This window comes from Ctenopharyngodon idella, chromosome 2 (assembly GCF_019924925.1).
Source record: "Ctenopharyngodon idella isolate HZGC_01 chromosome 2, HZGC01, whole genome shotgun sequence".
In the NCBI taxonomy this organism is placed as follows: Eukaryota; Metazoa; Chordata; class Actinopteri; order Cypriniformes; family Xenocyprididae; genus Ctenopharyngodon; species Ctenopharyngodon idella.
The window spans coordinates 39,929,237-39,953,861 of NC_067221.1; the positions used below are offsets into that span (position 1 = coordinate 39,929,237).

Sequence of the window (24,625 nt, forward strand, 5' to 3'; positions counted from 1 at the left end):
TCAACCTTGAGTGCCGCAGCAGAAGTGCTTTCATTTACACATTCAATTTCACCGCGTCAGTCTATTCAAACACACGCACGTCAACACGACGCTCTGCTGAAACACTTTGTGATGGGTTTCTCATCGCTAACATGGCAGAATCCATTCTGGAGGGCGTCGGGTGAAGCCTTTCTGCCGCAGGGTGCCGATATCACCTGACAAACCCCAGCACAGTCCAGGCAGGAATTATTTACACAGACTCCAATCGCTGCGTCCATTAACGGACTGCAAGAGGGAAAATGTGTTAGAAAGGTCAATCGTGTTGAAATGTGTGAAGAGAGAATCAACGTAAGAGATTTTAAACTCAACATGAAATCATGAAGATTTGATGATCAGCAGCCGTCCAGTCACATGACCATGTTGGGCTGCTTTAGAGAAGAGGAAGAGTTGTTGTAGTAGAGTGTTGTTGCCATGCCGTCATTTTACGCCGGACTGCTTCACAAACGAGGGTCAATTCAATGCAAAAGATTAACATGACGGCACATGCTAGTCGATGAGTTGAATCAACTCCACAGCAACTACATAAATTTATCCACTAACCATTCAGAAACGTCCAGTTTCATTCTAAAAATTCTTCCTGAGTCTCTCCATCAGTGTCGACTCCGGTTTGAACAATGTAAGGCTGAACACCGTTACTGACAATCCTCATTTTGGCTGCGTGAGATTCTCCAGCTTTGTTGTTGTTGAGCAACCGAAGCACGAGCTGTTAAAGCTCCGCCCTCTTCTGGAAAGGGGGCCGGGAGCAGCAGCTCATTTGCATTTAAAGGGACACACACAAAAATGGCGTGTTTTTACTCACACCTAAATAGGGGCAAATTTAACAAGCTATAATAAATGATCTGTGGGGTATTTTGAGTTGAAACTTCACAGACACATTCTGGGGACACCAGAGACTTATATTACATCTTGTGAAAAGGGGCATTACAGGTCCCCTTTAAAACATATAATGCAATGCAATACAATGATGACGGAGAGGTGAACAAATAACCCTTCCTCAGAAGCCTAATGGATCATATTTAATACTTACATTTTAACATGATTTTTCCAAAGAATGATGTATGGATAATCAAGTAAACCTAAGTTGCTTCAGTCAAGTAAATGTTTATCTAGAAATATTACTAACAATATAAAAGTTATTCTTACATTTACTTTATAAAAATCAGTAAAGACTTCACAGCAAAAAGACATGTGAACCACGACCTGAAGGTGGATATTATATATATATATATATATATATATATATATATAATATACTAAAAGGCCTTTTACTTGCTAAAAAAAGTATAAACTATAAATCAGATGACAGAAGGCATGCAGTAGATTGTGTGCAACAGGTTTTGCAGCAAAGTTTTGATCATGTTGGTAATTTAGAAATGTACATATTAAATACAATACAAAAACTGTTCTTCTAAGAGATATCATGGTGTTCTTATAAGGATAATGTGGTGCTGTAAGAAACTGCAGTGGGTGTTTGTGTGTGTGTGTGCACGTCTTCTCTCTCATCTCCAGTGTTGCATTCACCAGAGACACAGTCCTCTGCAGATAACCTCCACCGCTGTTCCTCATTATTTCTATGCTCTTTTTGTGTGTGTGTGTGTGTGTGTGTGTGTGTGCGTGTGTTTTGCAGGTTGTGCCTTTGTAAAGTTTTCAACACACACTGAGGCTCAGTCTGCCATCAGCGGGCTTCACGGGAGTCAGACCATGCCTGTGAGTACAACCACACACTATCATACATGCAGCTTTTATGAGCTCGGATTAACTGAGAGGTGACAAGAAATGTTTGTACTTTTAAACATTTACTCACAAGGTAAAGTGACCTAAAAATACACTTTCTCCTAAACATTTATATACATTTTGACCTAAAATGTTGAATAAATGAATGGATATGATATACGTGAATACACTCGTTTGTGAACACACGTTCATGTGACAGTGAGCACACACAGCACAGCTGATGTTGAAGGCTGTGAGCTGCTGTCATGTGTTGAGCTCAAACAGCATCAGTGAGCTGCTGTCATCCTACCTTCTCTTCTGAATGGTGTATAATAGCTTACTGCTTACCACAGTAGTGTTCCATCTAAACTGAGACCAATACCAGAGTGTGTTGGAACCAAGACAAGAACAAGACTTCGAGGGACCAAGACTTTACATCCAATGACATTGATGATGTTAACAAATAAATCAGACAATACACCAGCAATATCCTCACAGTTGTGGTCTTGAAATAAAATCCAGAGTCCTCTTAGTCTGAGACTGAGACAAGACCGAGTACAAATGCGGGCGAGACAGAGACAAGACCAAGACCTTCCAAAAATGCTCTCAAGACCAAGACCGGTCTCGAGTACTACAACACTACTACACAGCATATACTGCAGTGCATACTACTGTTTTATTTGCTTGTTTGTTTTATTATTTTATTTTATTTTATTTTTTGCTAATAACAAAAACTGAGAATCTAAATTAGGGACACTGCATCATATTAATTTAGTTAAATTAATAGTTAAAATTGTTAAATAACATTCCAAAAGTTATTTTATTTATTTTTCAACGTGCTAACAAAAAAGTAGCTAAAAAAGGAGTAATATCTTTTAAATATATCCAAATAACAAACTATATTTAAGCTATCTTTGAAATATTTTGTTTTATCTTAAAACTGTATTTTATAATTTATTTATGTTTTTCATTTATTTTTATTCATCGTTTATTTATTTATTTATGCAAATAAAATATTTAATATTTAACTTGCACATGCAAACAACAAGAATCTTAATTAGGAGACTACATAATATTAATGTTATGCTAATGTAAAGTAGCTAATTAAATCTTTTTTAAAAATATCAAAATAACAAACTATATATAAACATCTTAAAACTATTCATTTATTTACTATATATTATTATTATTCATAAAATTATTTTAATTTTATTTAAATTATTATATTTAAATATTTAATATTTAATATTTAACTTGCACAAACAATGATGATCTTAACTGGGAGACTGCATAATATTAATTTTAACATTTAATGATAATAAATATTCAGTTTCAGCCTGTTTGCCACAAACTGCAGAGCTATTATATGATTTCAGAAGACTTGGAGAGCTACTTCTATGATAGTTTTGCATGATTTTGAAGCATAACGGCACAATTGGGGTCTAATTCAATGGAAAAGAACCACTATTACAACATTCCTTTCGTGCTTCATTGAAGAAGTCATACAGGTTTGAAATGTCATAAGGGTGGATAAATTATGACTTATAAATTATGAACTTATAAATATGAATTTTCTCAGAATTTTAGTGAAAAATTTTGGTTCCTAGTCTATGTTGTAGAATTGCGCTGCTTTTCCGCCAAAATCAGCACCAAAAATGCTGCAGATTCTTCATGGGTCATCTGGGTATTTCTTTCACAGAGAAAAATTTACAGTATACATATTGTGTTTGGAACTATAGTATGGGCAGTATGCTATCCTGAACATTCCCTTTCTATTCTACAGCTCACACTCTGCATGTTTTCCCACCTCTCTCTCTCTCACACACACACTCGGAGGTTCAGATGAATAATTCCTCTGCCACACATTGAAAGGACAGATAAAGAGGTGTATTTCTCCATCCCCTGAGAGCAGGACAAGAAGTAGAGAGAAAGAAAAGGACAGGGAAGGCTACAGACGATCAAACAGAGGGAAAACACAGTGTCTAACTGTCACAGAGAGGGAAGACAGGCAGTGCAGAAATGCTTCTGATGAACCACTGTAAATGTGTGTTTAGAGATCAGCCCAACCTTGAGAGTAATTATCCTCAAATGAAACGTTCAAGGCCGTATCTCACACTCACACACACTTTGCATACCGATAATTAAAGCATTTACATAGTCGACGACAGAATGAGAGATTGAAAGGCTTGTTCCAAAACCTACTGAGCAGCCTACGTAGGCACCATTTTAAGCCTTAAAGAGGACCTGTTACGCTTTTTTTTTTTTTCTTTTTTTTTTTTTTACATGTTCAACTTTCTTTAATGTGTAATGTTGCTGTTTGAGCATGTTGCAAAGCACAAAGTCCCTCCAGCAGGAGTTATTCTCTATATCAGTGTCACTGTTTCTGAACTCCCTGAAACGCCTCTATTGTAGTCTTGAGTTTTCTTCCAGGAACGAACATGTCACAGTATTCCTCATTTAAATAATTCTTGTCCAAGGCATACGCAAAATAAAGGGGCGGGGCCTGGTCGAGTTAGTTAATTGTGTGTTCAAACTCGCAGTTATGGTAAGGGCCGGGACATTTCCCAAACACACTTGAATTACAATCACAACACACGGATCCAGCCAACCAATCAGAGCACATTGTGCTTTTCAGAAGGAGGGGCTTCATAGAGACAGGAACTAAACAGAGTGTTACTGACAGACTGGTAAGAGAGGAGCTGCAACAATGGAGAATATGGGAAAAATTAGGTGTTTTATGAACATTCAAACATGAAAACCAGTTTTAGTAGAGCCCAAAAACAAAATCAAGACTTTGTAATATGGCCTCTTTTTTATTTGAACTTGATTGGTTTCCCCATAAAGGTCAGGTAAATGCGTGTTTCACAGACTTTGTGATTTTAATTCTGTCTAAATCAAACAAGTCTGTATTTTTCCTGCACAAAATTACAGAGCAAATGACCCATTCTGAGAAATCTAATCCTGTCCGGATCGCAATGTCTGTGATTACAGTATATTGTTTTCACAAAGCTTCTCCTCATTTATTTTGACCTATGAATATCTTTGTTATATTGCTGCCTGGTGCACCTTCATTATGGATTTAGACCTTTTGCCAAATGTCTGGGTAAGAACAGCTGGCGGTTTTAGCTTTGATGGTATCCCATCTGACTTAAAAAGAGAATTAAATTAGTGAGGAGATTCTGATCACAAACTGCTCTGAACAGCCACTGCAGGGTGGACAGGTATGATCTTCACTTATATCAATGCTTTAATGTATTTACATATTTATATTTATATATGTTTTATATATAATTTAAAAAAAAATGAATCACAGACTACCATTCAAAGGTTTGAGGTCAGTAAGATTTATATAAAAAAAAAAATTATTCAGCATTGATGCATTAAATTGATCAAAAGTGAAGGTAAAGACATTTATAATGTTACAACAGATTGACAACTGAACAACTGAAAATAAATGTATTATGGTTTCCACGAAAATATAAAGCAGCACAACTGTTTTCAACACTGATAATAACCAGAAATGTTTCTTGAGCAGCAAATCAGCATATTAGAATGATTTCTGAAGGATCATGTGACACTGAAGACTGGAGTAATGATGCTGAAAATTCAGCTTTGAGCACAGAAATAAATTACATTTTAAAATATATTCAAATAGAAAACTGTTGTAATAATATTTCATAATATTACTGTTTTTACTGTATTTTTGATCAAATAAATGCAGCCTTGGTGAATATAAGAGACTTCTCAAAAACTCAAAGACCCCACATTTTTGAACGGTAGTGTAAATTAGAAAATCCCAGAATGCAATGTGAGAAGCTTGTTGAAAACATCCATCTAACATGACAGACAAAGCCAGAGAAACGTTGATTACAGTTTACATATAGCAATTTATTTTGATGCAGTTGCTGCTAATGTAGTGCGTTCAAAACTGGTTACTTTTGAGGTTCCATTTTAGTTTAGATGCTGCATGTAAAGGCTGCTGTCTGTGTAGGCAGTAGACAGCGAGGGAGCTCACTAGGTTTTGGATTAGAGCCAGTGAGAGAGCGTTTAGCTGTACTGAGTTTCAGGGACATTTTAATAGTTCCTCATTACACATTCAGAGCCATGCGTTGAGTTAGCAAAGGCCTCATTAACAGCTCAGCCTTACAGTTTGTTTGAGCCCTGCAGAGCGAAACTTTCCACCATACCAATTTTAATGCATTAAAATGCATTTTACAGCTTGTCACAATGATGTTCAATGTCAGATCTCAAACCTGTCTTGGCAGTCCAGCTTCTTACAGAGTAGCAACCTCTAATACACCTTTACAAGAAAAAGCACTTTTGACGCTCATGTTTTTTACTACTTCTAAACATATTAGGTATGTAACAATACAAAATTATCTGATACAAAATATCCAATTGGAATATCTGATACCAATATCTGCTTGGAATATAATGATAATTAATTACACAATTTTGAAATCAATGTGAATAATTTTATTACTGATAAAGTTTTTTTGTTATAAAATGATACTGATATACTCACATTAGCTGAATTCTGAAAAGTAAATTGTTAAGATTTCTAAACCTTTTGGATGTTCTTAACTCATATTTACATTGACTGAATTCTAAAATCATCCTGTTTTGCTCACAATGACTCATCATTTCCCTCAATTAAAGGTGTAGTAAGTGATTTCTGAGAAACGGTGTTGGGAGAGGAGAGAGAGTGAGCCAATCAGCAGTAGGGGGCGTGTCCACTCATGATGGGGGAGGATAGAGAGTGAGCTAATCAGCAGTAGGGGGCGTGTCCATTCAGGATGGGGGAGGAGAGAGAGTGAGCAAGAGGGAGATTTGAAAAAAGACTGTAGAAAGAGAGATGGCTGAGAGACATTGCAATAGAGAGGGTTATAAAAGAAGGGCTATGATCAGGCAAGAGCTTCAGGACCCACGTTAATATTAGAAAAGTTTTCCAGCGCTGGAGAGACCTAAGCGGTAAGGCCTGAAAATGGATGGCGAGATTGCATTGCTTCTACTCCATACGCGAGTAACATTGGTTTTGCTGTTTTTGTAATGTTAGCTATAGTAACAGGACAGTTTTGAGTGTCATTGTTTGTCTGGAGCTGCTGTGCTGCTGATGGCTAACAACAAACTCTACTGTATATACTCTTTTATGATCATTTTTTGTTCTTCCTTGTCTTTCATTCATCATCTTCGTTGTTTTTTTTTGTTTTTGTTTTTTTTCGCAAAGCATTATTTTGCTTTGCTTCAGCTATGATAAAGACTTTTGCATTGCGTGTTTGTACATTTTGGGGGCGGAGAAACAAAGGGAGGGGCGTGTTTGTTTGGGTTGATTTCAAATATCAACAGTGTTTCTCAGAAATCACTTACTGCACCTTTAAGTGGAAATGCATGGAGTGCAAAAGCATTTCTGTATTTGATCCACTTGTGTTTATGCGAGCCTTCTTTTGTTGTTGTATGATATCTAAAAAGTAAAACATAACATAGTAAAAACATTATGAATTTTTGCACAGCAGACTACTGAATTAGTAATTCCACACAATTGTCTTCACACACAGCATGAGTTCCATTGCGCTTTTGCGCGTCCTTTTGATCGACAGGACATCAGCTGTTTTTAAGCAATCATCTGTTCATAGTGAGGATTATTGCGGTTTTTTTTTTTTGTTACCGATTATTGGCCGATACATTAGTGCATCCCTAAAATAAATGCTAATTCACCATAAGTGTCAGTGACGTATGTCCTTGTGTAGGATTCACACATACAGTACGAGACAGTAATGGCCTGCACCCTTCAGAGTGCTCAGTTCAAGTGCTCGGCCCCTCAGAGTGATGCTCACTCTCACACATAATCTGCATTGAAGTGCTGTGTAGGCTTTTGATCAGGCATTACAAATCCCCAGAGGTCCAGATCTTCAGGGTCTCTCTCTCAGTCTCTCAGATGAGGGGAATATTCTGACCTTTAGGGGCGAAAGGTCAAGTGGTGCAGAAAATCATCAAGAGCCTTTTAATGAGTCTGCGTGTGTGTATGTGCGATTGTGTGATGTCTCAGTGCACTTTTTATTAGCGCCAAGAGAGTGCAAGAAAAATAGTGAGGTTAGAGACATAACAGATGATTACCTGTATGATTATCTTAAACCTGTATGATCTGTGGAACATACGATTTTATCTGGTTATTCTTTTGCATACAGTTAACAAAAGATGACTGATGTTTTTAAGCTTCAAACTGGAGCACTGTTATATAGTTTTTATTAATATTTAGAAGTTTTTATTGTTTTTTGTAATTTTGTTATGTGCTTTTGTAAATTTTATTAGCTTTTTTGTATAGCTATTTAGGTTTTCTTTATTTTTATTTTTGAAGCACTTGACAGGCAAATTCCCATGTCCCCAATCATTCAATTTTTTTCAACTTCACTTTGAAATAAAGGTTACATATATATATTTCTAATATAGCAATTTTAAGCATTAGTATATACATTTACTTATTCTCTTTACCATAAAATACAAATTATTGTGATACATATTTTTTTTTATGTGTAAAACCATTAAATTAGTTTATGTCCCTCAAACTCCAGTCCACCCTGTTACATTAGTGCTATTTGCTCTTTAAAATCTTAAGCGTATGCCCTAAATCACATGACTTGCTAGAAGTGACATCATTTCCTTGGAGGGAAAGCAACTCCAAGAACAAAGTAAGAATCAGTCATAAACTTTTTTCTCTTTCCCCCATTTTTAGGTGACTTATCAAATAGAGTAAATCATAACATGTCCACCCTGTTGTGACCATTTATACTGGACATGAAAATGTTTATTTTTTAAAATAGATTTTATATAAAAATCTTCCTAAATGTTAATCATCTTCTAGCATGTTGTTCTTTTCTAGCTAGTAATTCACATTCTATGGCATTTGTTGACCCTGTTATATGCCATATTTACAATGCAATGTGTAACAGGGTGGACGTTTTAGACTACTAAAAGTATTTCAAATTTCAAATTCACATTGTATGGCATTTGTCCACCCTATTACATGCCTAATTTTTTATAATGCAATGTGTAACAGTGTGGACGTTTAAGCTAATAAAAGTATTTCAGATTTCACATACACATTCTGTAGCATTTGTCCACCCTGTTACATGCCATATTTACAATGCAATGTGTAACAGTGTGGACGTTTTAAGCTAATAAAAGTATTTCAAATTTCCCATTCACGTTGTATGGCATTTGTCCACCCTGTTACATGCCATATTTTTTATAATGCAATGTGTAACAGGGTGGACGTTTTAAGCTAATAAAAGTATTTCAAATTTCACATTCACATTCTATGGCATTTGTCCACCGTGGATGTTTTAAGCTTTTATTAGTTACACATTGCATTGTAAATATGGCAAGTAACAGGGTGGACAAATGCCATAGATTGTGAATGGGAAATTTGAAATATTTGGTCAGGATTATTAGGTCATACTAGCCTGAGCTTGACCGGTGTGTTTTTATGATGGACAGACATTTTCTCCCTCTGCCAAGACAAAAAAATTATTGAATTTTAAAAATATTTTCAGCAAACCTGCTCAGTCCAAAATCCACCAAACAGTAGAATGACCCTGCAATGTAACTGTATGTACAACTGTTCATGTGTCTCTCGCAGGGAGCTTCGTCGAGTTTGGTGGTAAAGTTCGCTGACACCGATAAAGAGAGGACCATACGGCGCATGCAACAGATGGTCGGCCAGTTTGGCATCTTCAACCCCACCGTGGCCCTGCCGTTCAGCACCTACAGCAGCACCTACAGTACTTACACACACGCGGTGAGCACACGCAACATGCATTGCAGAATGAAACGCAAGTTGTTCTGTCTACTTGCACTGTACGGAACGCTTCTGAAGTCTAACAGCCTCAGATTAATGACCACTGTCCTTGTCTGAAGCCGTTTTTTCTCTTACTACGCTGCTGAATAATGCATTAACATAATTTCAATTCCCGAACCATGAATACTTGCAGAAAAACGCAAGAGTTCCTGTGCAATTTGAACTCTTGCTCCCATTGGACTCTTCAGAATATAAGTAACAGAAATCAAATTGATCCTGAGTGCAGTTTTATGGTTTATTTGCATTTTGAATATTTGGCTTTAATTAAAAGGACACTTTTATAACCTGTGGTTTTGAGTTCATGTGTTTGGCGTAGAGCTGAGTGAAACATCAAATATTCTTAATATATTAGGTGATTTATGAAAATAAGCAACATGCACTTTTTATGTGGCCATTAAGTTTCCTAAAGGCAATGTCAAAAGACCAGTTTTGTCGGTCTTCCATGTTCTGTGATTTATGAGTATTAAGATTTTAATAGCTTTTCTTATTTAAACTTTAGTAAACATGGCATTAGAGTTGGTAAGTTCAGTTCATTTCTATGAATCGATTTAAATTGTCAATTTCAGTGAATCTATGGAAGCTTGTTTCGCCACTAAATAAAAAAATTAAAAAACTTTTTTTCTCAGAATTGTGAGATATAAACTCACAATTGCATGTTATAATGTCCATTTGTGAGGGGAAAAAGACTGACGTTTTTTCTCAGAATTGCAAGTTTATATCAAGCAATTCTGACTTTATAACTCACAAGATAAAAACTCGCAATTCTAAGAAAAAAAAGTCATAATTGTGAGATAAGATGCAATTGTGAGTTTATATCATGCAATTCTGACTTTATAACTCGCAATTCTAACTTTTTTTCTCAGAATTGTGAGATATAAACTCACAATTGCGTGTTATGTCCATTTGTGAGGGGAAAATGACTGACGTTTTTTTTTCAGAATTGCGAGTTTATATCAAGCAATTCTGACTTTATAACTCGCAAATCTGACTTTATAACGCAATTCTGACTTTATAATTCGCAATCCTGACTTTATAACTCGCAATTCTGACTTTATATCACACAATTCTGACTTTGTAACTCTAACTAACTTTATATAACGCAATTCTGACTTTATAACTCACAATTCTGACTTTATATCATGCAATTCTGACTTTATAACTCCCAATTCTAACTTTATATCTCACAATTCTGACTTTATAACTCGCAATTCTGACTTTATAACTCGCAATTCTGACTTTATATCACGCAATTCTGACTTTATAACTCGCAAATCTGACTTTATAACACAATTCTGACTTTATAACACGCAATTCTGACTTTATAACTCGCTAATCTGACTTTATAACACAATTCTGACTATAACTTGCAATTCTGACTTTATAACGCAATTCTGACTTCATAACTCGTAATTCTGACTTTATATCACGCAGTTCTGACTTTATAACTCGTAGTTCTGACTTTATATCACGCAATTCTGACTTTATAACTTGCATTTCTGACTTTATAATGCAATTCTGACTTTATATCTCGCAATTCTGACTTTATAACTCGCAATTGTGACTATATCTTGCAATTCTGACTTTTTAACATGCAATTATGACTTTATAACTCTCAATTCTGACTTTATACCTCGCAATTCTGACTTTATATCTCACAATTCTGACTTTATAACATGCAGTTGACTGTTCGCAAAGACCCGCCCCCTTTAGTTACTGTTGCTATGTCCGACAAACCATGCCGCTCTCACGCTACACATCATGTTCTCAAGCAGTGAAAAAGGTACATTGCGGAGCAAAGAGGACACTGACAATGCGTCAACAGACAAGGCAGAGAAGGTTACTTTCGATATGAAACAAACTCTCAAATTTCAAATATTGTAATTTTTAAAGAAATTTAAACAATAAATACCGTTTTGTGGCTGTTTAACGTGTCGTGACATCGCTGTAGCGCCTCAGTTCAAGTGGCTCGTGAACCGATCATCTCTTCCTACTAGTTAATTTATAGCATCAAATAAACATAAATGAACATCAGAAAGAATCTTGTTTCAACTGCGGAAAGACGTCAGTACACACCATTTTTCAGGTTTAAGTCCACCGAGGTAATCTACTAACTCCCCTGACTGCTTTGTCGGACATAATGGCATAATGGCGTTATGATTGGTTAGATCGCCTGTCAATCAAACTCCCTACAAAGGGTCAATTCTGACTTTATAAACACAGAATTCTGACTTTATAACTCGCAATTATGACTTTATAACTCGCAATTATGAGTTTATAACTCGTAATTATGACTTTATAACTCGCAATTATGAATTTATAACTCGTAATTATGACTTTATAACTCGCAATTCTGTCTTTATAATGTGCAATTCTGACTTTATAACTAGCAATTGCGAGTTTAAAGTCGCAATTACCTTTTTTATTTATTTATTTTTTATTTAGTGGCGGAAACAAGCTTCCATAGTGAATCAGTTCAAAACTCTGATTCAATATATTGTTTGCAACAATCAATCAATCAAAAAGTTCACTGAATCAGTTGAATGTAGCAGTTTTTAATGTACTGTGTATGATTATTTAGGTGTATATAAATGAAAATGATTAAATATCACTCTTCCTTGCAGCGTTTAGTGAAAAACAAGATTATTTTTAATGAGATTTTTGCTGTTTTACTTCTTGTGTTAATCATTTAAATCAACTTGGCAGCCATGGGTGTTTCATTGAAATGATGGTTCCTTTTAAGCCATTTCAGAGAAAATACATAAATATAGAGATATATATCAAATATTATCAAAAGGCTGAAAAATATCAAGATGATTTTATTAGCTTCATCATCCTGGCCTAGTTTGGCACACTCAGCGTGGTTAGAAAAGCCAAACGCATCTTTGAGTAATTCATCTTCTTTAGATGAATCCCAGTTCATTTATGGAATGGATAATGTATTCAAAGCACATGGATTTCTGTGCATATTCATAAGCGTATTACTTGAAACGATAACGGCATTAGATACAGATTAAGCCTGTGATCTGATAGTGTGAAAGTTAGCCGCTATTTTAAATACTTTTTAGCTCATGGAGTCTCACAGAAGTGGGAAGTTTGAGGATCCGTATCACGTGTCAGATGGAGCGGCGCGCTCTATATATAGCATATACCCTGCAGGCGTTCGGTTTTAATTACACTGCGCTGAAGTGTGTGCATATGTGCGTGTGACATTTCAAACTACAGCTTTGATTTTATAATCCATATGATCCTTCGCCACGACCGTGTGCGCCTCCTCGCCATGTTAGCAGCTTGCTGCTTATTATCCTGTTGGTGCGTGAACATACTGAGCTATCTGTGTGCAATTCCTTCTGTGACGTCTAATCATGGAGCCAACAGAAGGAAAACCCCCAGGTATCCCATCATCCACCTGTTCTGTGTCCCTGTACACAGTAAATACAACCACACATGTATAAACACACACAAATAACTAAGGCATACTCTTAACAGCTTGAACACAAATGCTTTCCATTGCCTCACAAAATGTGTCAGAATTCTATGCGTAGCGAAATGCAAGTTGGCATTGCATTCTCAGGAGCAGTTTATTCAGTGTCATTTTACTAATTGAAATACTATTATAAATATATATTTTTTTCAATTTAATATGATTATTAATATATTAATCTTACTCATTTTGTTGTGTTTTTGTCATTTTTATAATTTTTTTGTTTGTTATATAAACATGACTATATCATTTTTATAAAAAATTAGTTTTTAGTTTTAATTATTTTAGTACTTCAACCTAAACTAAACGAAAATGAGAAATATTGTCTTGGCAACTAGCTGATTTATTATTATTATTATTATTATTATTTAATATGACTATTAATATATTCATTTAAATATACATTTAATATTTAATATAAAGATGACTATATAATAATAGTTTTTTAGATTTAATGTGAATATTAATATATTAATTTATATTTTATATTTAATAAATATAGAATTGTATATCATTTTTATTAAATATTCGTTTTTTAGTTTATTTAGTTTTAGTTATTCTAGTAATTCAACCTAAACTAAACAAAAATGAGAAGTATTGTCTTGGCAACTAGCTAAATTAAAATAAGTTTTTTTTTTTTTTTTTTTCCAATTTATTAATATATTAATACATTAATTTTATATTTAATATTTAATTTAAATATGACTATATTGTTTTTATTAGTATTAGTTTTTAGTTTGTTTTAGTTTGTTTTTTATATTTAATATAAATATATAAATGTAATAATTTTATATTTAATAAATATAAAATTGATGATATTGTTATTAAGTATTAGTTTTTAGTTTTAGTTATTTTAGTACTTCAATCTAAACTAAACGAAAATTAGAAATATTGTTCTGGCAGCTAGCTGAATTTTTTATTATTATTTAATATGACTATTAATATATTAATTTGAAATTTAATATTTAATATAAATATGACTATAATTTTTAATAAATAATAGTTTTTAGTTTGTTTTAGTTTTTTTAGATTTAATGTGAATATTAATATATTAATTTTATATTTAATTTAAATATGACTATTGTTTTTATTAAGTATTAGTTCTAAGTCTGTTTTAGTTTGTTTTTTATATTTAATACAAATATATAAATGTAATATATATATATATTTTATATATATAATATATTATAATAATTATATTTTATATAATTATTATAATATATTATATATATAAAATATATATTATACAAATATAAAATGGATAATATCATTTTATTAAGTATTAGTTTTAAGATTTAGTTTAACTTTTTATATTTTATTTTATTTTATTTCAGTTAATGTTGAATCTTACTGAGAAACTTAACATTAGTTAAACTATCAATACCTACATGAATATAACGCATCTGGTTTACTGACACAGACGAAGCATTCACATGTGCATACAAGCATAAAGTATGTCCATTCTATATCCACACACAGTACATTACAGGACACATACAGACACAAACCCTATTCTCTCAGCAGGTTCAGACTCTCAGCTGTAAACTGACTGATTTAAATTCCATGTGGATTATTTAAATGGGAATGAGTAGCACTTCAAACATTGCCTTAAATAGTGAAATCCTGCCCTAGGGGAGGCAAACGAACACACACTGTCTCATACACACACATACATGCACACTAAGTGAAATAGGCTATTCATTTTGGTCATAGTGTGGTACGGCAGCACACAGGAAGTGTTGGGATTATACATCCTGCCAACAGCATTTGCATAATAGCATGAGAGCTTTTTAGGAAGATTTCCACACGGTCTGGAATTGTGCTTCTTTTTTGTCAGCGCTTTGGGTTGAGTTGGTTAAAAAGTGTGCTGTAGTTTCAGAACAGTTTCATAAAGATTGCCAACTATGACTCAGTGAAAGGGTTCAAAAGAAGACAGAAAAATATAGAATACAACAGATCCACATCGAATTGAACAGAACAATATAGAATCTAACAAAGCAGAGTCACAGAATAGAACAGAACAGAAAAGAACCATATGGGGTGTCCAAACCGGCTCATTGTCCTGCAGAGTTTAATCAGCCAATCTTTTTCTTGGCACACTTTGGGCCCCTTATTACCAATTGAGCATCGTTTTAACGCCACAGCCGACCTGAGTATTGTGGCTGACCATGTCCGTCCCTTTATGGCTACTCTGATGGCTTCTTCCAGCAGGATAACATGCCATGTCACAAAGCTCAAATCATCTCAAACTGGTTTCTTGAACATGACAATGAGTTCGCTATACTCAAATGGCCTCCACGGTCACCAGATCTCATTCCAGTAGAGCATGTTTGGGATGTGGCGGAGCGGGAGATTAACATCATGGATGTGCAGCCGACAAATCTGCAGCATCTGCGTGATACTATATGTCAATATAATCTCGGAGGAATGTTTCCAGCACCTTGTTGAATCTTTGTCATGAAGAGTAAAGGCAGTTCTGAAGGCAAAAGGGGGTCCAACCAAGGTGTACCTAATAAAGTGGCCGGCGAGTGTAGAATGGAAAATGTCAGAATAGAATAGAATAGAATAGAATAGAATATTTAAACTAGGGTTGGTGGAATTTGATTCTGCAGCTTGACTGTGTCTCTATAGAGTGGTGTCATATGATTACATTTTAACCTGCAGTACAGTTGGCCAACGATAACAGCTTTGGTTTCTGCTCATTGCTAGAAATGGTAGCTTAGCCCTAAATATCAGCCTGTGGTTGTTTTTCTTTTTCTTTCATGCTCAGAATGGATTGAGAATATCATCTCTATTCTGATTTCATATTTACTTCATTTAAGGCCAAAAAATCCCCACGTAGAACCTCTTAGAAATCCCCATGAAGAATTGGCACAGGAGGCGTAACATCTCAATTTGCGCATTAAAAATTATGATCGGTGCATCCCAACAAATCATAGTACAGTATGGCAAAAATAGTGTGTTTAAGTTTCCAGGATGCATTTTTGAAGTGTGTATTCATGCATTATTTTTCAGCTAATATTGCCTATAACTTCTTACAGATGAGGAGTTTGCAGTGGTTCTATATTGACTTTTTTTGGTTATAAAATAGCTAATTATTTTTCATCAAGGCTGTCATGACAGTTTTGAAATGTATGAACATGGAAGTTGCGTCAAGTAATGATTGCCCTTAAGTAGGGTTGTTTAAAGGGATAGTTCACCCTCAAGTTGTTCCAAACCTGTATAAATTTCTTTGCTCTGCTGAACACAAAGGAAGATATTTGGAAGAATGTTTGTAATCAAGCAGATCTCTTTTCCTATTATGGTAGTCAATGGGGGGCGAGATCTGCTTGAGGGAGAGTAAATGATGACAGAATTTTCATTTTTGGATGAACTATCCCTTTAAGGAGCTGTTCACATGTCGCGTCTAAAAAACGTGTGGAAAACACTTTCTCATCTTTTCAAAAGCGCTCGGGAGCCTGCGCTCCTGTGGTGTTTGCTGTTACTAAGCAATCATGAGCTGTGTTCTCCATGAAGATGAAGTTTCAGCAAAGGATAAATGGATTTCTAGCCCATGCATTAGCTCTACTATTAGATATATTTATGGAGATGAGAAATAAAAACCCGCCCCAGCTGTTCATCCATCTCGACTGAGCTTTCGATGTTGTTACGGAAAAGCCAAAGCTAATCGGTTGGTTTTTGCCACATGACCTGTGGTGCGCTTGCGGCATTCTGAAAAGTTGAGATTTTTTCATCTTGCTGCACCTGGAAAAAACGAGCGTGCCGCACCGCATCACAAATAACGAACTTGAGCATGCAAAAGACGCGACATGTGAACAGTCCCTAACTAGTCATACAGAAACCAACACAGACTAGTCAGGTCAAGTAAAGCCTGGGATACACTGCATGATTTTAGCAATCCTATAAGATCATTACAAATCATACTTTGCGAGATGGATCTATTAAACTTGGGTAGGACATGCATGTAGATTGTATGATGATGACACCCATTGACTCGTAGGATACGATGCAAGTTTCTATAGAAGAATAAAACGTCATCAGCATGCGCTAGTGGTAAACAAAAAGACCATGTTGAATCACACTTTGGCATTTGTAGTTTTATGTGTGCTGAAAAAAAATGAAGCCTCGAAAGACGAAGGGAAAAGAGCTTAAGGTAAGCAGTTTTAAGTTTTGGCACCATGTCGCGTTGATTTCATGTCGCATTTTTATTGGCTGGTCAGTAGACGTCGTAGCAGCAAACGCACTGTGCGATGTTCATGCTGAATTTCTGACACTGTCAGAAAATGATCGTAGACTATCTTTGGTCGCAAGACCGGGAAAACGGCTGTCTTTGAACCTCTCTCACTGTACGACATAGGACCACCGATTAAGAGCCACGATCACAGAAATCGCCACGATTGTTTCACGATGGCAATCTTTCGTCTGGGACAGCCAAAAGCCAGTGTATCCCAGGCTTTAGTTAATCTACTTTTATTTATTTATTTTTGCTTTAGGCTTAATACTTTTAGAAGCAGTGCAAAACTAAAAAATTATGAATTAAAGCTGCTGTTGATTATTGCTGCTGTTGCAGAGCAAGTACAGGAACTTGCTACTGCCAATATATACACTGATACGCTGCTATGATTATGTAAGACATACTGCTGCTGCACAAATAGCAGAAATATAAATTATCCATAGCAGATCTATACAGGTGGAGCTGGGGAAGGTGGAGGATTTCGGAGGAACTCAGAAAGCGCGCTGCAAACTGCTATAGTGAATGCTAACCAGCTATTTAAATCTTGTGAGCAGAAAGCTCATTGGCTACAGATGCGACATGAACCAATCAGCTTGTGCCAAGTAGTTAACGCAATAAATATCATCAGCCGCATTATGGACCAAATCAGTATTGCCAAGTCCGTCGTTTTCCCATAGAATTGGGCTACTTTAACACTGTTGCACGGGTTGTTTTTCAAGTCCGCGGGTTGAAGTGACCCCAAATAACATTATATTTAGCCCCTGGAATGCGAATTTGACCAGGGGACCCCCCTGAAACACAATTGGGCTAGTTTTTGGCTAGTTTTGAGTAGAAATTGGGCGGATTTTGTTGTGAAAATCTGGCAACTCTGCCCATCAGCCTGCGCCATCTAGAGTTTCATGACAGAACTAGGCATATTACACAAATGTAGTGTGAAAGGGACATGTGAAGGCCAAGTATGGTAGCCCATACTCAGAATTTGTCCTCTGCATTTAACTCATCCAAGTTAGTGCACACACATTAGGAGCAGTGAGCAGTGAACACACACACTGCAAACCGTGGACACACACACCCGGAGCATTGGGCAGCCATTTTTGCTGTGGTGCCCGGGGAGCGATTGGGGGTTACCGGCAGTCATTCAGGCGTTTTCTGCCTGTATTAAGAATTGAACCCACAACTTTCGGGTTACCAGTCTGACTCTCTAACCATTAGGCCACGACTGTGTAGTAAAGTAAGATTATTTGAAACTGCACTAGTAAGGATTATTAGACACTGCATTGGAACAAACAGGGCACTGTACTCTATATCCCATAATGCCCTGCTCCAGCACTCTCTGGCACTGCACTGATGTCTTAAAGGCCTGGCACTGGAATAGACGACACAAATAAAGGCAGGAGAGGATTGGAGGCTGTACTGTTCCCATGCGCACTGCTCAAGAACCAAAGCACGAGCAGTCGAGCACTGAAGGGCATTTCAGAAACCTTTCTCAGTGCAAACAAAGAACAGGCCACAAATCCACTTCATTCATCCATGTTACGGCGGTGCAATTCTGCTGTGTCACGCTTCAATCGAAAGGCTTTTACTTTTGACCATGAAGGGAGTTTGTGCACAATGATGATGTTCATTTTGTGAACAAAGCTCCAGACTGATGTAAAAACATGCTGTAGTTTGAAAACACTCTGAGTGGGTGTGTTGTGTAGTGATGGAGAAGCTGGTGGTGGATTGCAGCGCCTCCTGGTGGATCACAGTACAACTGCAAACATGAACCACCTGGCTCTTGCTCAGACACTCAGATTTTGCAAATCATAAGCAAACAATTCAGATGATATTAACCTGATGCAAGTATTTGTTATGTTAATTATGATTTGTTCTCAGCATATTTGCTGTTTGATGTGATTTTTCTGATTCTAATCCATTTGTGCATGCTTTGTTTGACTACACTAGAGCACACGAACAAACCAGCAATAATGAGCCTAAGCTCGGGGTGGCCGAAAATTTTATATCACGGTTATTATATATATATATATATATATATACACACACACACACATATGCTGTTCTTTTGTCAAAAGTTTTCTGTTTATCAAAGAATCCTGAAAAAAATGGGTTTCCACTAAAATGTGAAGCAGCACAACTGTTGTTCAACATTCATAATATTAATAAATGTCTCCAAAAAGCATATTAGAATGATTTTGAAAGATCACGTGATATTGAAGACTGAGATAATGATGCTGAAAATTCAGCTTTGCTATTGTTTGTTCCATTCCATTTGATTTATTATTAATTCATTAATTATTATTATTATTATTATTATTATTATTATTATTTAGAACTTGATGCACACGCTGCAAAAATGATTTTCTTACTTAGTATTTTTGTCTTGGTTTCCAGTTAAATATCTAATCATTCTTAAATCAAGATACAATTACTTGAAAAGCAAAATCACTTGAGATATTCGGTCATTTTTTCTGAAAAACGTATCCAAATTTGGTGAGTTTATGCTTAAAACAAGAACAAATCTGCCAGTGGGGTCAGAAAAATAAACTTAGAAGACAAGCAATACTCAATTTTAAGCAAAAACTCAATTAATTTTGATTAATTTTTTTTAGAAAACAAAGTATCTTGATTTAAGAATGCTGAGATATTTGTATGGCAAAACAACACAAAAATACTAAGTAAGAAATTCATTTTTGCATTGCACAAACCAAAAGATCAGATTGTTCATATATTGTTCATAATGATTTTACCAATAAGTAATCTCGTCTGCTGGATATAAACGCTACAGCAGGACCGGTTGACACACTTTTATCATTGCACGGTGAGACCGCCCAACCATTTAAACTACAGCTACAGTTTGAACGAATGGGAAAGCAAGTGATTATTGTCAGTCGTTGGGCATCTCTTTTCTTCCTACACCAAACACTTCCATTTTCCCAACCCTTCCCCCCAACACGTATCAGCACGTCCTCGCAAACATGCATAAACACGCATGTCATCCTCCTTTTCTCCATGTGAGCGACTCCAGGCTTTGCATTGAGCCGTGAGCCTCTCGAAGCGGCACTACACGAGTAATTGGCCCATGATGGAGCGCTGATTGCCTCAGAGTACCTGGGGAGTTCAGCACACATTAGCATTCAATAAAATCGCAGATGCATACACAAATACACACACACACATCGCTGCTGTAAATGAGTTTATCACTGAGGCTTTCTCCTCGTCTTTGTGTCTCAAGGCTGGATGGGAGTTTATTTGCTATGTGAATTTGGTCAGCAGAAGTGTTAGCAATTCATTTAAACTGAACTAAAGCAGCACTACTGATATTCAGTACAATAGTTAAATTTATTTGGACATTTTTATAGGGTTTGCTGAAATGAAATGCGGAAATAAAGTGTGCACACTTTACACTTACAAAAGTATTACAGTACTAATTCAACACATAGGACTATTTGAAATTGCTTCCTGTTGTGATAAACAGCATGCAACAGATGCTTTCCACAGAGTTATGATTAACCTGAAATAATCAGTTTTTGTTATATTCTCTGCTAAATGATTACCATATTCACGTACAGTACTGGACAATGAATTTGCATGATAATCCAGGGTAATATACCAGAACTGTATATGTTTGCTAATGTTTCAAATGATTCTGTGTTGATAAACCATCTCTTCCTCCAGCATCATGGCTAAACAAAGCACCATCATTAAGAATGCATGCTAATGGTTTGTCCAGTAGATCAGTGTGGTCTGTATTGATGCATGTATAGATTACACTTCGTGTCAAGATGTGGTCAGTTGGTGTTTGTAATTACAGGCGTCTTCTAGAAGGCTAATTTGCATCAGTTCAGAGACACACACAATAATAAATATATATGTGTGTATATATATAGTTGTATTAAGTGTTAACAATGAGATTATGTGGTTTTTATAATCAATTAACACTGCTTTTGTCACCAAAAAAGCCATTCGGTTTAACCAAAATTTTGGTTTTACTGAATGACACTTTTGGTTATACTGAATGACGATATTTTCAAACAATGCCAACAGGCTGATATCTAGCTAGCTAGCTAGTTAGCTTGCTAGCGAGCTAGCAAAAGGGCAATCGAACATTTTATATTTAGTACAAGTTTTTAAAATATTACAACATTTTCCATGTTTTCTAGCGGTTGTACCAAATGACCTGATGTTTTGGGACATGCATATGAGCAAGTGAAAACATGAATTTTTCAAATAGTTAAGAGAGAGTTAGTTACCATGTGGTCCTTTGCAGGTGTCTGAATGATGTCACATCCTGTCACATGATATTGACAACATGACTTGATCCAAAATAGTCCCTTTATATTGGTTACTCCGAATGACATCAATGAAATTAATTTTTCCGGACATTCTTTCTCATAACAAAGCAACGACTTCTACACATAATTTTCATATCATTTTGCACTATGTTGATATATGATGTTATAAAATCATAGCAGAATAAAAAATATATACATTTATTACATTTTAAGATATTTTAATCACAAATGAAATGGCTGTTTTGGCCTTTGGACGGTTAAACCGAATGACCTTTTGCTTCAAAATCATTAAAATACCTTTATATGTAGCAAAATATAATTAAAACCTTTTGGATTCTATATATATATATATATATATATATTTTTTTTTTTTTTTTTTTTTTTTTTTTTTGCAAAATAGTTTGCTGAATTTGTGTTAGTCACCCACATTTTCACTTCTATCTAAAATGGGGTATATCTGACTTGGTAAAAACTTGGTAAATAAACTTATTTCAATAGAATTGTTTGTATCATATATCTACAATATGTTTCACATGTTTTTGGGGGGCCAGAATAAAACAATGGGGTCATTTCAGGGCTCAGATCTATTAGTTACTCCACATGTCTGTTTTGTACTGTTGTGTTTGCACAGATGGTTGTTGCCATGGTGGCATAATTACAGTAATTAGCTATGCTACAGTGCATTTGTGTTCGTTAATTCATTTTAGGATTGTAGTTTGATCCGATTTATTTGAACACCTACAGACACATGTAAGATCTCAGACTGGGTCAAGCTGTTTAACTAACAAGTACAGAGAAGTACCATGCTACTGGTATTTTTTGTGAACAAGATACCATGGTAATATTATTTTTGGATATATTTTTAAAGTATCATGGTACGTAAATATGGGAATCTTTCAATACTAATGGTATTACCATCACTGTCCTGCAGTGCTTTTTTTGTAAAGAATTTTCATTTTCAATAAGATCAGATATTTTTTATATTTGTTTTTGTCTTTAATATAATGTAGAAGGTCTTCTAACATAAACTCTCTGTGTTCTTTGATTGGTTTAGCTGATGCAGCAGCAGGCGGCGATCATGGCTGCTTCTCACGGTGGTTATTTAGCGCCCAGTGTTGCGTTTCCAGCGACACAGATTCACCAGGTGGGGGCGCTCAACATGAACGGCTTGCCGCCCACCCCGATGACACCTGTTTCAGGTGAGTCTGATGCACACACCCTTCAGTGACTGCAGTTCTGCCTCATTTAGGTGTCAGCTTTGTTTCAGATGTTCCTACTAAAATGTCTTTAAAATTTAGCAGAACTGTTCAGTACTTCACTAATGTGACATAGATTGTGAAACTGGGTATTCAACACAAAAAAAAAGTAGGGTACGACATAACTGTATCCATCAATAAGTTCATTTTGGATATTAAACAACAAAATGTAGGGTAAGACAATTTTATCCATTAATAAGTTCATTTTGGATATTCATGTCACAGTTTTAGTCTCATGGACTTTCTGTTTGTTTTCATTTGTCATGTGTCTTCTTTGTTCATTTTCCGCCACTCATCAGTCACCATGGACACTAACCTATCATCACAGCTGTTCATCATTTGAGTTAATCATCTGTGTATTTTAGTTCCTGTTGGTCCTCAGTTTAGTGTCCGGTATTGTTTGTGTCAAGTGCACACTGTCTCGCATTTTGGCTTGTTTATCTCATTCGTAATAAATCTTCTGTTATTGAATCTTCATCTTTTCTCTGGAACCTAAGCATTACAATTCAACAACAAATTGTAGGGAAAGACATAATTCTATCAATTAATAAGTTCATTTTGGATATTTAACAACAAATTGTAGAGTAAGACAATTTTATCCATTAATAATTTAATTTAGGATATTCAATACAAAAAAAAATTGTAGTTTAAGGGTAGGTTTACACAACAACGATATGCTTAAAACGGAGAAGTTTTTCCGCGTACAGACGACACCATTCACACGGATCCGCAAAAATGACTAAAATCTCTGTATTCTGCTGCCAGGCCATTAGATAGCGATGAACCACTATAGACTGAGCATGTAATATGCATGTACATGACGTCATGGTTTCCACAGATTCACATTTTTGTTGTTGACATGGAGACCATTTTCAAAAACTTGCACTTTGAAACCCGTTTTCAAAATTTTGCGTTTTCAGGCCCCCAAAACACCGTTGTTGTGTAAATGAATGGCCAAAATGCATTAAAAGTTTTACATTTTTAGTTGAAAACTGTGTAGTGTAAATGGCCCCTAAGACAATTTTATCCATTAATAAGTTCATTTTGGATATTTAACACAACAAATTGTAGGGTTAGACAATTTTATCCAATTTTTAGAGAATATTTATTTATTTATTTATTTATTTTGTAATTGATCCATTTAACCTTCTGATCAAAAGGCTTCTGCTTAAATACTTGAAAATAGTTTTGTAGACTGATTAAGTTCTTATAAAGTGATTTCAGTAACACATTACAAGGTTCCATTTATTAACATTAGAAAATTACATTGGTTAACATGAGCTAGCAATAAACAATACTTCTACATCATTTATTAATCTTAATGTTTTTTCAAATCAAAATTTCCATTTCTTAACATTAATGCTGTGAACTCACATGAATGAACACTGACCAATAATATTTAATTAAATAACATTAAAGGCACAATATGTAAGATTTTTGGATTAAAATGTCCAAAAACCTCTAGAACAATGTTATATATTTTGTTGATTTGTGTACTGTACTTACGTTTTTCCAAATGTTTCCAACAATGTTTAAATCCAGATAAATCCGCAATTTTATATTAACTCCTCCATGAACGAGTCCCATCGGACTGCTTTCTATCGGCTGTGGAGAACAACTCCCATGATTCCACGCTCGTTCACGCCGTTATCAAGCTACGCTTTTGTTATTGTTTTGAATAAGCGACCTCTAGCTGTGGAACTTACATACTGTGCCTTTAACAAAGATTAATAAATGCTGTCGGAAATATAGCAA

At 35.3% G+C, this 24,625-nt stretch overlaps 1 protein-coding gene across 1 annotated transcript in view; it reads left to right on the plus strand.

The window, feature by feature from the left end:
- LOC127522808 (CUGBP Elav-like family member 5) overlaps positions 1–24,625 on the plus strand; it is a 183,699-nt gene that overhangs the window by 133,281 nt on the left and 25,793 nt on the right. The window contains exons 5-7 of the mRNA XM_051913114.1: positions 1,667–1,746; positions 9,389–9,547; positions 22,669–22,813. Of these exons, the coding sequence (XP_051769074.1) occupies positions 1,667–1,746; positions 9,389–9,547; positions 22,669–22,813 (384 nt within the window). The remainder of the gene's footprint in view (positions 1–1,666; positions 1,747–9,388; positions 9,548–22,668; positions 22,814–24,625) is intronic.